The sequence below is a fragment of the Rhinopithecus bieti genome, unplaced genomic scaffold (assembly GCF_001698545.2).
Source record: "Rhinopithecus bieti isolate Rb0 unplaced genomic scaffold, ASM169854v2 scaffold_22165, whole genome shotgun sequence".
Lineage (NCBI taxonomy): Eukaryota > Metazoa > Chordata > Mammalia > Primates > Cercopithecidae > Rhinopithecus > Rhinopithecus bieti.
Genome location: NW_016810977.1, coordinates 1,354,847 through 1,368,689, shown reverse-complemented (window position 1 = coordinate 1,368,689; position 13,843 = coordinate 1,354,847). Strand labels below are relative to the sequence as shown.

General features: G+C 42.5%; 1 protein-coding gene across 1 annotated transcript in view; it reads left to right on the top strand.

Annotated features, from left to right (window-relative positions):
- Positions 1-2,169: 2,169 nt before the first annotated feature.
- DNAH5 (dynein axonemal heavy chain 5) overlaps positions 2,170-13,843 on the top strand; it is a 242,913-nt gene continuing 231,239 nt past the window's right edge. Inside the window, 6 exon segments of the mRNA XM_017893302.1 lie at positions 2,170-2,192; positions 3,120-3,249; positions 6,387-6,402; positions 6,405-6,470; positions 11,725-11,885; positions 12,839-13,060. Coding sequence (XP_017748791.1) covers positions 2,170-2,192; positions 3,120-3,249; positions 6,387-6,402; positions 6,405-6,470; positions 11,725-11,885; positions 12,839-13,060 — 618 coding nt within the window.

Sequence of the window (13,843 nt, the reverse complement as noted above, 5' to 3'; positions counted from 1 at the left end):
CTGGGCTCTGCTGGGTGGTTCTTCTGCAGGTGCCATTGGCTGGCTTGCTGTCATCTGTAGGGGAAACTTAGATTGGAACATCTAAGACAGCTTACTTAGATGGCTGAAAGTTGGTGCTGGAGTCAGCTAGAAGGTCAGAAGGTGCCATTGACCAGAACGTTTTATTCTTCTCCGTGTGGTTTCCCTATGTGACTGAGTTCTGAGGCAACATTCTAAGTGCAAAGGCAGAAGGTGAAGATCTCTTAAGAACTAGCCTAGGAAATCCCATCTCATTTACCCTCAGTTTTTTTGGTGAAAACTGGCCAGAGGGCTAGCCAAATTCAAGGGGAGGGGGAATACATCTATTTCTTGACAGATTAGTGGCACAGTCGCACAGCAAAAGAACTATAAGAAGCCGCAACCATCCTGTAAACACAATGCCTAAAGATATCCTAATTAACCCAACCAATCCTATATAGCATTGTTGCTATTGGTCACTCTCCATGATTTATTGATGCTATGGTTTCTTGGTTTCCTTCCTATCTCTTTGCACATTCATCCTTATTTTATTTTATTTTATTTTTTGTTTTTTTGAGGCAGAGTCTTGCTCTGTCACCCAGGCTGGGGTGCAATGGCACGATCTTGGCTCACTGCAGCCTCTGCTTCCTGGGTTCAAGTGATTCTCCTCCCTTATCTTCCAGAGGAGTTGGGATTACAGGCATGTGCCACCTTGCCTGGCTAATTTTTGTATTTTAATAGAGACAGGGTTTCGCCATGTTGGCCAGGCTGGTCTTGAACTCCTGAGCTCAGGTGATCTGCCCACCTTGGCCTCCCAAAGTGCTGGGATTATAGGCATGAGCCACTGCCCCCCAGCCTCATCCTTAGCTTTCTTGATTTGCACTTCTTTTTCTCCTTGCTCCTGGGATACTGATGGTCCCCAATTTTCTTCACTTTTTTGTGTTTTCATTTCCATACGTTTGTTAGAAAATCATGTCTGTACTCATGGTTTAAACTTTGATTTATTCATTCACTTGACAAATATTTATTGAATGCACATACCATCTGCTGGTTGAAAGAGCTGTTGATGTACTTTTGCAGGTTCTGTACTGCACAACTGCAACAGGTACCACATTGTTTTCACACTGATTGACATTGTAGCTTTTATATTGACCGTCTTCTCTATGTCTATGTCTATATGTGCCTGTGTCTATATCTATATATATGTCTGTATCATATCAGTGGTTCTCAACAGGGGAGGTTATTTTGTCCCACAGGCGCCATTTGGCAATGTCTGGAGACATTTTTTATTTTCACGAGTCGGTGGTGGGGGCTACTGGGACCTAGAAGTTGGAGACCAAAGGCACTGCTAAAATGTTACATCGCACAGGACTGCCCCTCACAGCAACAATGGTCTATCTCATAAAGTCATTGTGCTGAATTGAGAACCTGCATGTTATCTGTATCTGCAATGCCATTTCCCCTTGAACATTTCCAGTGGCCTGTCTGCCTCGTCCACCTGTGTATTGACTCACCTCAAAATCTTACACATCCAAAAGCTGAACTTATGATTGTGTTGCTTCAACCTTTTCCTCTTGATGAACCCAGTGTCTGGGAATGCCACCATTACCCACCTGACTGCCTGCAGGCGTGCATTGCATCAGCCCACTTTCCACACTACTGTTAGAATGATGGATTTTTCAATGCTGCACAGGCAGCTAAACACCTGTCTCTTCTGATTTGAAAATCATCAGTGATTCTCCATGGATTTCACATAACAGTTAAACTTTGTAATGTGGTTCAGAAAATATTTGTGATCTGACTTTTTTTCATTTCCTGTTATGTTTTCCTAGTCCTTTTTAGTTCACCCATCCTGGCTGCCTTGTGGTTTTCAGAATGTGCTTTCGTGTGCCTCTCGGCCTTTGTGTGTACAGAAAGGCAACTGTCCTAGAAGTATGACCAACCCTCCTTCAATGCTAGGCTTGAGCCACCTCCTCCTGAAAGCTTTCCTGTCATCCCCACCCCCACCCCTTATCAACTCCAGGCTAGAGTGAGAGATCCTTCTTTTTGCTCCTTCTATGAAGACCCATAAATGCCCCTGCATTTGGAGACTGATAAATCTGATGCCCCTATGGCAACCGCCATGCCATCTGTCATATTTAAATTTTCAGCTCACATACTGCCAGCCAGGCCATGAGTTTTTTTGAAGTTACCAGGTAGTGTTGGCCTCTTCAGTGCTGGCACATATTAGGGGTTTAACAAATGTTTGTTGATTAAAAGAAGGGATCCAGAGGGGTCACTTTTCCTCTTCCCAGTGGGAGCTACTGGTTGGCATTAAAGGTAATGTATTATTCCAAGAAGGAATTGGAAGCCGAGTGTCTACCATTGTCAAAATAATTGAATAAATTATGGTACATTCATACTGAATATTTTTGCAGCTATTACAGAGGATGGAATAGTCTGTATTAAACTAGAAAGAAGTCGGTGATGTATTGTTAAGGGAGAAATACATGAAAACATTTTATAGTATGATGTAAATATAGGTGTGGGCATATGTTTGAATATGACTGTATGAGCATAGAGCACAAGGAAAGACATCCTTCAAACTGCCAACATCGGTTACATTAAGCATGCCTTATTCTCATAATTAACAATTAATAGTTAAAGAGCAAGCAATGGCATTCAGAAGTTAATCTGAAGACCAAATATATAGCTGTAGGTAAACAATAAAGATAGGAGATACTGTAGAAAAATATTACTTTAATGGCTTAGGAAAATGTTTATAAAATGGAGATCTCTTTTTTTTGGTATTCTGTTGAATGCTTATATATGCATAGAAATAAGTGTGTAAAGATTTAGAACAAAATCTTAACAGTAATAATTTCTGGATGGCAGATGATTTTTCTCTCTTTTGGCTTCTCTGTATTATGCAATTTCAAAACAATGAGCATGCTTTATTTTCATAAGAGAAATAAATTATTTCTAAAATAGAAGATGGTACATAAAAATTGGTACCATTAAGCTGTCTGTTATCTGGATACCTAAGACTTGAAAAACAACAATTGTATGAAATTATTACAAAATGAATCCACTTGAGAACAACAGTTTCCATGTAACATTTTTATTCTTTTCTTTTAGCAAAGACTGAAGGAAGAGAAGGAAGCCAAGCGGGCTCTTTTGGATGGGAGGCATAACTACTTATTTGCAATTGTGGCTTCCTGTTTGGACCTGAACAAAACCGAAGTGGAGGATGCCGTTCTTGAAGGGGCTCAGGTGGGATGCATTTGACTTCTCACTGACTTGATTATAGAGGGCACAGATGGTCTGTTGACATGGTCCTGTGGCAGGATCCCATGCTGTGCCCAGAGGGAGGTGCCTGTCTTAACGTGGACAGGGCTCCATTCTGACTCTGTACTGGTGCTTGCAGAATGAGCTTAAGGCTCTCCAGCTCTCCATGTTGAATAGGGGCACTTATAATTGTCATTGGAGTTCCGTGATTCTGACAGCATTGTCTGCATCTTTCTACGTCCAGTGAAGCTGAGCTCTCATGCCATTTTGGAAGCTAAAGTCACGGAACAGAATCTCCTCTCAAGTTGCCAATTTATCTTTTGTGCATTTCTTTTGTTCTAGGCACTGGATTTGTGCCATGATTTTCTGGCTTTTACTTTGGTTTGGCAGCTGAACCTGCTTTCTTTTGTTCCTATCCTTGGTTCCCATCTTCTGCTACAATTTTTCTTTAAAACCAGGCATATGATTTGCTTTGTGTTTGACCTTGGTTGGGGAAGGCCAAAATATGGGAAGATATAATTTCCTGGGCAGTGAGAAAAGCATATAAACAGCCATATGATGATTCCTGAAGATTTTTTAAAGAAACTAATTAGACATTAGAAAAAAAAAAGAAATAAGGCAAGCCCTTTTTGTTGACAGGGTGCCACACTGTTGGGAATTCTTTTCAGTGGTAGGCTTGTAAATGTTAACAACTGGCTTTGGGCAAGGATGGAGGAAGTAGGCAGGGAGGTACTGGTTTGAGCATCTGCTAATTTCTGTGGTGTAAATACTCCCACAATGGCTGGTTCCAAACTACTATCATGAAATGCTGAGGTGGAAAGAGTTGTGATCCGTTGGATATCCTGGGCCAGTATGAGCCATCTGTGGCACACCACTGGCTTCATTCCTTCCGGCTGGGCTGCTCTGGTGGGGTTAGTAGGAGTTGGGGAACAATTAAGAATGGATAACACGCTGTAATGGCTAACACTGTGAAACCCCGTCTCTACTAAAAAAATACAAAAAACTAGCCGGGCAAGGTGGCGGGCGCCTGTAGTCCCAGCTACTCAGGAGGCTGAGGCAGGAGAATGGCGCAAACCCGGGAGGCGGAGCTTGCAGTGAGCTGAGATCCGGCCACTGCACTCCAGCCTGGGCAACAGAGCAAGACTCCGTCACAAAAAAAAAAAAAAAAAAAATGGATAACACGAAAATGGGTAAACTACAGGATGGATCAAGCAGGAGCTGAGGAAATGTGCTTCTCCGCTTTCTCCTCATAGCTGACACTTATTGAATGTTTACCATGTGTCGGTCCCTGATCTCAATCCCTTTCATCTATGACTTCATTTCCATCTTCATAATACCAGAAGGTAGATAATGTTATTCCCAGAATATGGAGGCATAAAAGCAGAGAGGGCCACTTGGGGAGATTGTTCCAGAGGTGAAATGCTTAACTCCACCCTGCTTCCCAATTCAGACATCTGGATTTGGGAATATGCAAGGGGAAGAAGCAGGCAAAAGTTCAGCTCTGTAAGGATCCCAGGATAAACTGCTATGTCAAGCTCACAACCCAGGAATCTCAGAACCTGGAGGTTTAAAGAAAGCACCTGGCTCAGGCTCTCAAGCACAGATGAGAGGGATAGGAGCTTCAATACTGGCCATGATGGAAGCATGCCCTTCACCACATTCTTGGCCTGGAATTGAATCTTGGGGAGTCCTTTCTCCTCTTCCCTGTGGCATCTTCAATCATGGTGGAAATTGAAGGGGACTTATTTTTCACACTTAATTGTTCAGGCTAGATTTTATCCTTTAGAAAACATTATTTTAAGATGTAGTAAATACACATAACATAAAATTCACCATCTTAACCATTTTAAGTGTACAGTTCATTAGTGTTAAGTACATTCACATTACTGTGCAACAGATCTTCAGAATGCCTTTTATCACAAAAACAAACTCTGTACCCACTAAACTACCACTCCACATTCCTCCTTCTCTCCAGCCCCTGGCAATCCCCTCATTCTACTTTTTGTCTCTAGGAATTGGACTATTCCATAGATACCTCATGCAAGTGAAGGCATGCAGTATTGGTCTTTTTGTGATTATCTTATTTCACTTAGTGTAAGATTTGCAAGGTTCATCCATGTTGTAATGTGTGCCAGGATTTCCCTCCTTGTTAAGGCTGGATGATATTCCCTTGTATATGTATACCATATTTTGTTTATCCCTTTATCTGTCACTTTCACCTTTTGTGGAAGCTATTGTGAATAATGCTACTATGAACATGGGTATATGAATATCTCTTTGAGACCCCCGCTTTCAATTCTTTGGGATATATACCCAGAAGTGGAGTTCCTGGTCATGTGGCAATTCTATTTTTAGTTTTTCTAAGGCGCCTTCATACTGTTTTCCACAATGGCTGCACCGTTTACATTCCTACCAATAGTGCTCAAGCGTTCCAGTTTCTCCATGTCCTCACCAGCACTTGCTATTTTCTGTTTTTTGGTGGTAGCAATCCTAATGCCTAATGGGTGTGTAGATTTTATCTTTTTATTTTCATATGAGTTCCAAACTGTGCTACTGACTATTTAAAAGAAGTGTTTTTATTGGTAGCAGACCCTTTGTTAGGCTTGTAGACTTAAGTGAGCCTCAGGGATGGGACTGTTAGTCCCAGTTTAGTGCTAGGTTGCTACTGGAAGGTGTGTTCATAGTCAGATATGTTCTCATGGCAGTTTTGGTGATTATTGCAATTTAATATTCATTATCTCTAGGGCGTTAGACTAAGTTTTGAAAGATTTGTTCTTGCTTATCTGCAGTTGATTGAAGCACTCTTCTCTATTTAAACCTCCCTTCCACAGCTCAACACTTTAGGAAATTTGCAAATACGGATGGACAATGCTTTTCAAATGTGCATAAGTAGCAAATAGTTCTAAGATTCATGAAATTACTTTTTTGAACAGAGTCTTTACTATGGTGAGACATTTATTCTTTTAACATAAATGCTCCCTTTTTTATAGGATACATTAGATGCTGTCCTGTTTGAATATGAAAGATAACAGTACATTTTCCTTTTTTATATTATTAATTCTGATTTAAGTGCAGTTTCTAATTTGGATTGAAAGTCATTATCTTGCCTTTTCTTTTCTCAGATTGAAAGAATTGATCAACTTTTGCTGTTGGAGGTCTCCGACACCTCATGTTTTACTATCAAGATGTGGAGGAAGCAGAAACAGGTATCTGAATTTGGTGTGACATGACCCAGAAATGTGTCATTAGATTTATCTGAGAGTAGCTTGAAGAAGAAAGCTACTGTGAGAATGGACCTGTTTCACCTTGTGGGCATGAGGGAGGGGTGTGTGTGGGTCCATGTGGGAAACCATTAGTGTGTTGGGTGTGGCCCTGTGGAAGAAGTTCTGTTTCACCTCAAGGATGGAGGACAGATTACAGTTGGTATTTAGCCTGGTTGTTCTAACTTTATTGGAGATGTTTTGTTTTCCTTCTCAGGCTGTGCTTGCAATAAAGATAATAAGGTAGATTACGTTTGACTTCCTTTTCTTATATACGAGTTCATTCTGTGTTTTACGGTCTAGAAATTATAATGAGCACCTGTTTTGCAGGTATATGGGCATTATTTCTTTTTTTTTCTTTTTTTTAAGACGGAGTCTCGATCTGTTGCCTAGGCTGGAGTGCAGTGGCGTGATCTCAGCTCACTAAAAACTCCACCTATCAGGTTCACCCAATTCTCCTGCCTCAGCCTCCCAAGTAGCTGGGACTACAGGCTACTCGGGATGTTTTGTATTTTTTTGTATTTTTTAGTAGAGATGGAGTTTCACCGTGTTAGCCAGGATGGTCTCGATCTCATGACCTCATGATCCACCTGCCTTGGTCTCCCAAAGTGCTGGGATTATAGGCATTATTTCTTTTTAGCATAGGAATTGTTGCCAGTATGTGTAACACCCCTTTTTAGTTAGATATCACATTTTGTTTATTTTCTACTGACTACTTTAAATAAGTAATATTGGATGACAGGTTTTATTGTTCTCATTTATGAAAAATTTGCAAATCTTTTTTTCTTTGTTGTTGTTATTTTGTTGTTTGTTTGTTTTGAGACAGAGTCTCACTCTGTCACCAGGCTGGAGTGCAGTGGTGCGATCTTGGCTTTCTGCAACCTCCACCTCCCGGGGTTCAAGCAGTTCTCCTGCCTCAGCCTCCTAAAGTACAGTCCCAGCCTGCAGCTGGGACTACAGGTGTGCACCACCACGCCCACCTAATTTTTGTATTTTCAGTAGAGATGGAGTTTCAGCATGTTGGCTAGGATGGTCTCAATCTCTTGACCTCGTGATCTGCCCTCTTCGGCCTCCCAAAGTGCTGGGATCATAGGTGCAAGCCACCGTGCCTGGCCCAGATTTGCAAATCTTTCTTTTTTTTTTTTTCTCTGAGACGGAGTCTCGCTCTGTCGCCCAGGGGAGTGCAATGGCCGGATCTCAGCTCACTGCAAGCTCCGCCTCCCGGGTTCCCGCCATTCTCCTGCCTCAGCCTCCCAAGTAGCTGGGACTACAGGCGCCCGCCACCTCGCCCGGCTAATTTTTTGTATTTTTAGTAGAGATGGGGTTTCACCGGGTTAGCCGGCATGGTCTCGATCTCCTGACCTCGTGATCCGCCCGTCTCGGCCTCCCAAAGTGCTGGGATTACAGGCTTGAGCCACCGCGCCCGGCCAGATTTGCAAATCTTTCTATGGATTCAATTGGCATAGTCTATTCTATTTTTAAGTGGATTAATGTAATTTTAAAGGCCTACCTAGGAACATAAGTCAATATCTGGTTAAATGTATTGTTTGATATATTAAGCTATTATATACATACTTTTTATGACCCATTTGATAAAAGGGAAAATAGTTATTGCTCTTGGCATATAGTAAGACTATACTTCTTTGTTTAAAAAGTGAATAAATTATGCATGCAAATTCAAACTGGCATTTTCTCAAAGCTGTCAGTTTGATATTTTAGAAAGCTTAGAAAACTTGTTACATTTTGAATGAAAAATCAAGAGATAGAAGCTTTGGTTTCTACACCAGATTGCAAAACATAACCTCAAATGAAGGATCAAGTTTATCCATGAACGGAGCACTGGGTGAAACTGACCTTCTGTGTAAATTTTGCTTGGACCAAGAAGTGTTCATAGGATGTAAACATAAAAGCAAGTTTAACCTTTAAATCTTCTCACTGGTGATAGTTCTTCTTCTGAACTTGGATTAGAATGCAGGCAATCTCATGACTTTCCTGGACATTCTTAGATTACAAAAATGTCTATAGTCATTTCAAATTACAAACACAACCTCAACTCAAAAAGAAAAACTGTCCAGTTGATGGAAAGTGAAATATTCTTCCCTCATCACCCTTGAGTCCCCCATTTCTCTGAAGGTTGAAGTTCTCAGTAGGAGAAGAGGGAGGACCATGTGCTCTTCTCTATACCTTTGTCTTCCACCCCTTGTCCACATCAGTTTAACTAAAGGTCCTGACTGTGTGAGGCCAGAGGCAGGGCAGAGGTAAGAGGGAAGGGGGTCAGGAAAGTTTTTACTGGACTGGCGCTGTCGTGAGCTGCTGACCTTGCACTCTTACCTTGCTCTTGTGGGCACAGTGGTGGGTTCTCTTGAGGTGACAGGCTGTCCTGATGATGATAGCCTCTGAAATTTGGTAGCGTTAAGTCTCGCTCACTCTGTCCCATCCTCCCTCAGGTGCTCCTTTTGAGTAGGATTTAAGGTGGTTTCAGTCTGGATCTTTTCAGCAGGGCCCCCACCTGGGTTCCTAGGTCCCTGCCCTCCATAGTCATGCTGTTAGCTCCCAGTACAGTCCAGTTTCTCTCTATATGCCTTATTGAGCACTGTGCTTAGATTTCTTGGTCAGGTGTCATATCACAGTCACTTTGTTCCTTAACTCCAGGAGACATAAATCAAGCTCTTTAGGTGGTTGAGTTGAAGACCTTGTTTCTTGACTGGAGTGACTGACTGTCCTAATTGTAGCACAGAAAGTCCTGCATCCCAGGAAACCCCCCTGTCCTGGGCAAGCTGGGACAGTTACAGTCTCATTCTTGACCTGAGGTAAAAGTAGGAACACTTTATAACCTCACCCTTTGCATAGCATGATACGGTTTGGCTCTGTGTCCCCACCCAAATCTCATCTTGAATTGTAACTCCCACAATTCCCACGTGTCATGGTAGGAACCTGGTGGGAGGTGATTGAATTATGGGGGCAGGTCTTTCCTGTGCTGTTCTGGTGATAGTGAATATGTCTCACGAGATCTGATAGTTTGATAAGGGGAAACACATTTTGCTTGGGTCTTATCCTCTCTTTGCCTGCTGCCATTCATGTAAGATGTGACTTGCTCCTCCTTGCCTTCCACTATGATTGTGAGGCTTCCCCAGCCATGTGGAAGTGTAAGTCCAATTAAACCTCTTTCTTTTGTAAATTGTCCAGTCTCAGGTATGTCTCCATCAGCAGCATGAAAACGGACTAATACTTAGCACAACTGTCCTCACAAAATCCTTCCTTAGTCTACACGCTCTTGACCCTTTTGCATTCTGATGGGGGCCAGGGAGAAGATGTCTAATCAATTCTAGGACAACCACTTTGAAATTTCTGCAGAATTTTCTTTTTCCTTTGAAACTCTGTTTTCTGATGTCTATCATGCCTTGGTGCCTTGGTTGAAACTTGTTGCCTAACATCTTATTACTCATGAGACCCAGGTGGTATTAGCCAGGAGTGGGATGCAATTTTGAATGAGGGGGAGATTGATCTACTAGTTACCTTTAATGAGGGTTCACTGTCCAAGCCCTGTCAAGGTCTCTAGCCTAGCACCATGGGAGGATGATCCCTGAGGGAGGATTACTCCAAGAGGTTCCAATCCCAGGATTTTAGGATTCAACTTCTGGTCCACTTCCCATCCCAAAGTCCACCATTAGCAGCACCATCCTCCCACCCCAGTGATCCTGATTGAGCTACCAGTCCATTTGGAGATCTAAATACTTCTTAGACATGTAAGAACACAAAGGAATAGTTCAGAGTATATTCTATGTACTTAAATTATCTACTCAATGAGCCAAATGCTTGGATAATCAAAGATGACTGTTCAAATACTGATAATAATAAGGCTTACAGAGGCTAATATTCTTACATGCTTTTCTAAGGGCTTTATACAGCATGTTGATTTTCACAATAATTTCAGATGCTAAGTTCTAGAAGTTCTAGTATCATTCTTTTTTTTTTTTTTTTTGAGATGGAGTTTCACTCTTGTTGCTCAGGCTGGAGTGCAATGGCACGATCTTGGCTCACCATAACCTCTAGCTCCCGGGTTCAAGTCATTCTTCTGCCTTAGTCTCCTGAGTAGCTGGGATTACAGGCATGCACCACCACACTGGCTAATTTTGTATTTTTAGTAGAGACGGGTTTCTCCATGTTGATCAGGCTGGTCTCGAGCTCTCGACCTTAGGTGATTTGCTCGCCTCAGCCTCCCAAAGTGCTGGGGTTACAAGCATGAGCCACTGCGCCTGGCCATATTGTTCTCATTTTTAAGATGAGAAGATGAGAAAACGGAGGCACAGAAAGATAAAGTAGCTTGCCAAGGTCGCATGGCTGGGAGCGCAGCCTGAGATTGAAGTTCTGAGAGTCTGACTCTAGAGCCCACACTGTTAATCCTACCTCTACAAGACCCTGACTCCAGCAGTATTTGAAAGATAACCAAGCATGCTGAGTATGACAGAGTAGGGACAGCATGGGGAAGTGGGGTCCCGAGTTTTGTAGTCAGAGCAGGTTTTTGACCTTGGCTCTGCCACCTATTGGCTGTTTGACTTGGAATGTGTCACAGCTGCCTCAGAGCTGTTTTTGTTTTTGAGACTGAGTTTCGCTCTGTTGCCCAGGCTGAAGTGCAGTGGTGTGATCTCTGCCCACTGCAACCTCCACCTCCTGGGTTCAAGTGATTCTCTTGCCTCAGCCTCCCAAGAAGCTGGGATTACTGGTGCCCACGACCACACCCAGCTAATTTTTGCATTTTTAGTAGAGACAGGGTTTCATCACATTGGACAGGCTGGTCTTGAACTCCTGACCTCAGGCGATCCGCTTGCCTCAGCCTCCCAAAGTGCTGGGATTATAGGCGTGAGCCACTGCACCCAGCTGGGCTGTGAGTTTTAATAATGTACACAGGGTACCTAGCAGAGGGTCTGGAACACAGTACATGCCAGTAGGTACTTTGTCCTCCTTCCCTCTTTTCACTGCCCCCGAAACAACAATTTTGAAGTGAACCTATGATCTGGAATCAAACAGACTTCTTTAGATCCCTATAGGGCTCATGCTAGAGATTGTTCAAGAGGTGGACCCACCTAAGGCACATGGACAAGTCAACAGTGGCAATATTTTAACAAGAAAGTTCATTCCAAAGGCAACCACATGGACTGTAAAAAGCATTTGTGAAACTAAAATTATTTTGCTTTTGTAGGACAACTTGGCTCTCTAGGAGGGGTAAATCTTGTTTCTGGAAAGATTAAAAAACCTAAGGTGTTCGTGACCGAGGGAAAAGATGTGGCTCTTACTGGGGTATGTGTGTTCTTCATCAGGACTGACCCTTCCAAAGCCATCACCCCTGACAACATCCACCGGGTAAGGGGCAAGAGCCATTGTTTACTCTGAATTACCAAAAAACACACAACTTGCACACAAATATTCCTCCGGTGGAGACAATCATAGTATACTCACTACAGTATCTAAAACTACCTTCAGAGAAGTATTTTTTAAAATTTTAAAGCAAGAAATTAAGAGGACATTCCCTTTAAATCTTTTGAGTAAGAGGACTTAATATTCAATTTATTAACACGAGTTGATATAACCTTCTGGGTGTGTGTATAACAGTGAGGGCTTTCTTTTTCTAAAGAATTCCCCATGTATAATTTACTTAATGGCAAATTTTATACATTTAAGTTAAGATTTCTGAAAGTGGATATATAACTTTATTTTTTTGTGCAAAGTAAAGTGCATCTGTACAAGTTTTCCCCTTCCCTCTGACGGGTGTACTATCTTCTTGGAGCAAATAAACTGATAAACATCTGGTATTCTATTTATTTCATGCTTTTATTTTGATGATTACAATTTAGAATAGTGTAAAGCTTATTTCTTAACAAGGTTGTCAAACTAATTTTTTTTTTTTTTTTTTTTCCTGAGACAGGGTCTTGCTCTGTCACCCGGGTTGGAGTGCAGTGGCACCATCTCGGCTCACTGCAGCCTCCGGCTCCTGGGTTCAAGCGATTCTCCTGCCTCAGCCTCCTGAGTAGCTGGGATTACAGGTGCACGCCACCAAGGCTGGCTAATTTTTGTATTTTTAATAGAGATGAGGTTTCACTATGTTGCCCAGGCTGGTCTCGAATGCCTGACCTCAAGTGATCCCCCCGTCTCAGCCTCCTAAAGTGCTGGGATTACAGGTGTGAGCCACCACACCTGGCACAAACTAATAATTTACTGGGTATTTGGTAAGGTGACAACATTTAAGAAATGATTTAGTAGCTGTGTTGCATTTGAGGATCGTTTTTACAATAGAAGATCTCCTGCTTGTTTTCCAGGAGGTGAGTTTTAACATGTTAGATGCGGCAGATGGAGGCCTGCTCAACAGCGTGAGACGTTTGCTGTCCGACATCTTCATTCCTGCTCTCAGAGCCACGAGCCATGGCTGGGGCGAGCTCGAGGGCCTTCAGGACGCAGCTAACATTCGGCAGGAGTTCTTGAGCTCCCTGGAAGGCTTTGTGAATGTCCTGTCGGGTGCACAGGAGAGTTTGAAGGAGAAGGTGAGGATGAATAAGCTGTTCCTTTAAAAATGATCAGGTGGTCAACAAGCACAGTACATAAGTGTGTAATGCTTCTCTTGGATGGTCTTAATTCCTCTATGTTGCAGTTCTTCAAAAATTTTGGTAGGCAATTTTATTGCTCCTTCAAGACGTGATGGTGATTAGATTTAAATTTCTACAGTTTGTAATGATCAACACGTTCAGGGGTTCCATAAAAACGTTGGCAGTGATGTAGGGCTTTACCCTGTCAGTCGGATGAGTGTCTCCAAAGGCAAGAGTCAGAAATGCTTGTGGCATTGCTGTGCATCCTAGAATGAAAGGAATTTGGAACCGAAGTGTCTGTGTGTGTGGTGGGCAGCAGATGGAGGTGGGAAGAGATCCTGAAGAAGCAGAAGAAGGAAAGAGGAACTGATATGTTTGGAGAGAGCAAGTTGGATCCTGTGGTTCAGTCAATGATCAAAAGGGCCTTTAAGAATAATTTTGGCAAACGTGAGATTTAGCTTCTGTATGATTTGTACTGTTTATAATAAGTCTGTGTTTGTGATTACTTGGGGCAGAGGTTGATGGATGCATGCATATGTGTGTGTGTGTGTGTGTGTGTGTGTGTGAGTGAGAGAGAGATAAAGATAAAGCAAGAGCGTGAGAGATTGAGAGAGAGAGAGAAAGAGAGAGAGAGAGAGAAGATAAGGGAATAAGAGAGACGACAGAGCCCAGATCAGGCATGTAGGCGCAGGTAGGGAAATGGATCCTATGGTCATGATGACAGTGTGACACTCTGCCCTC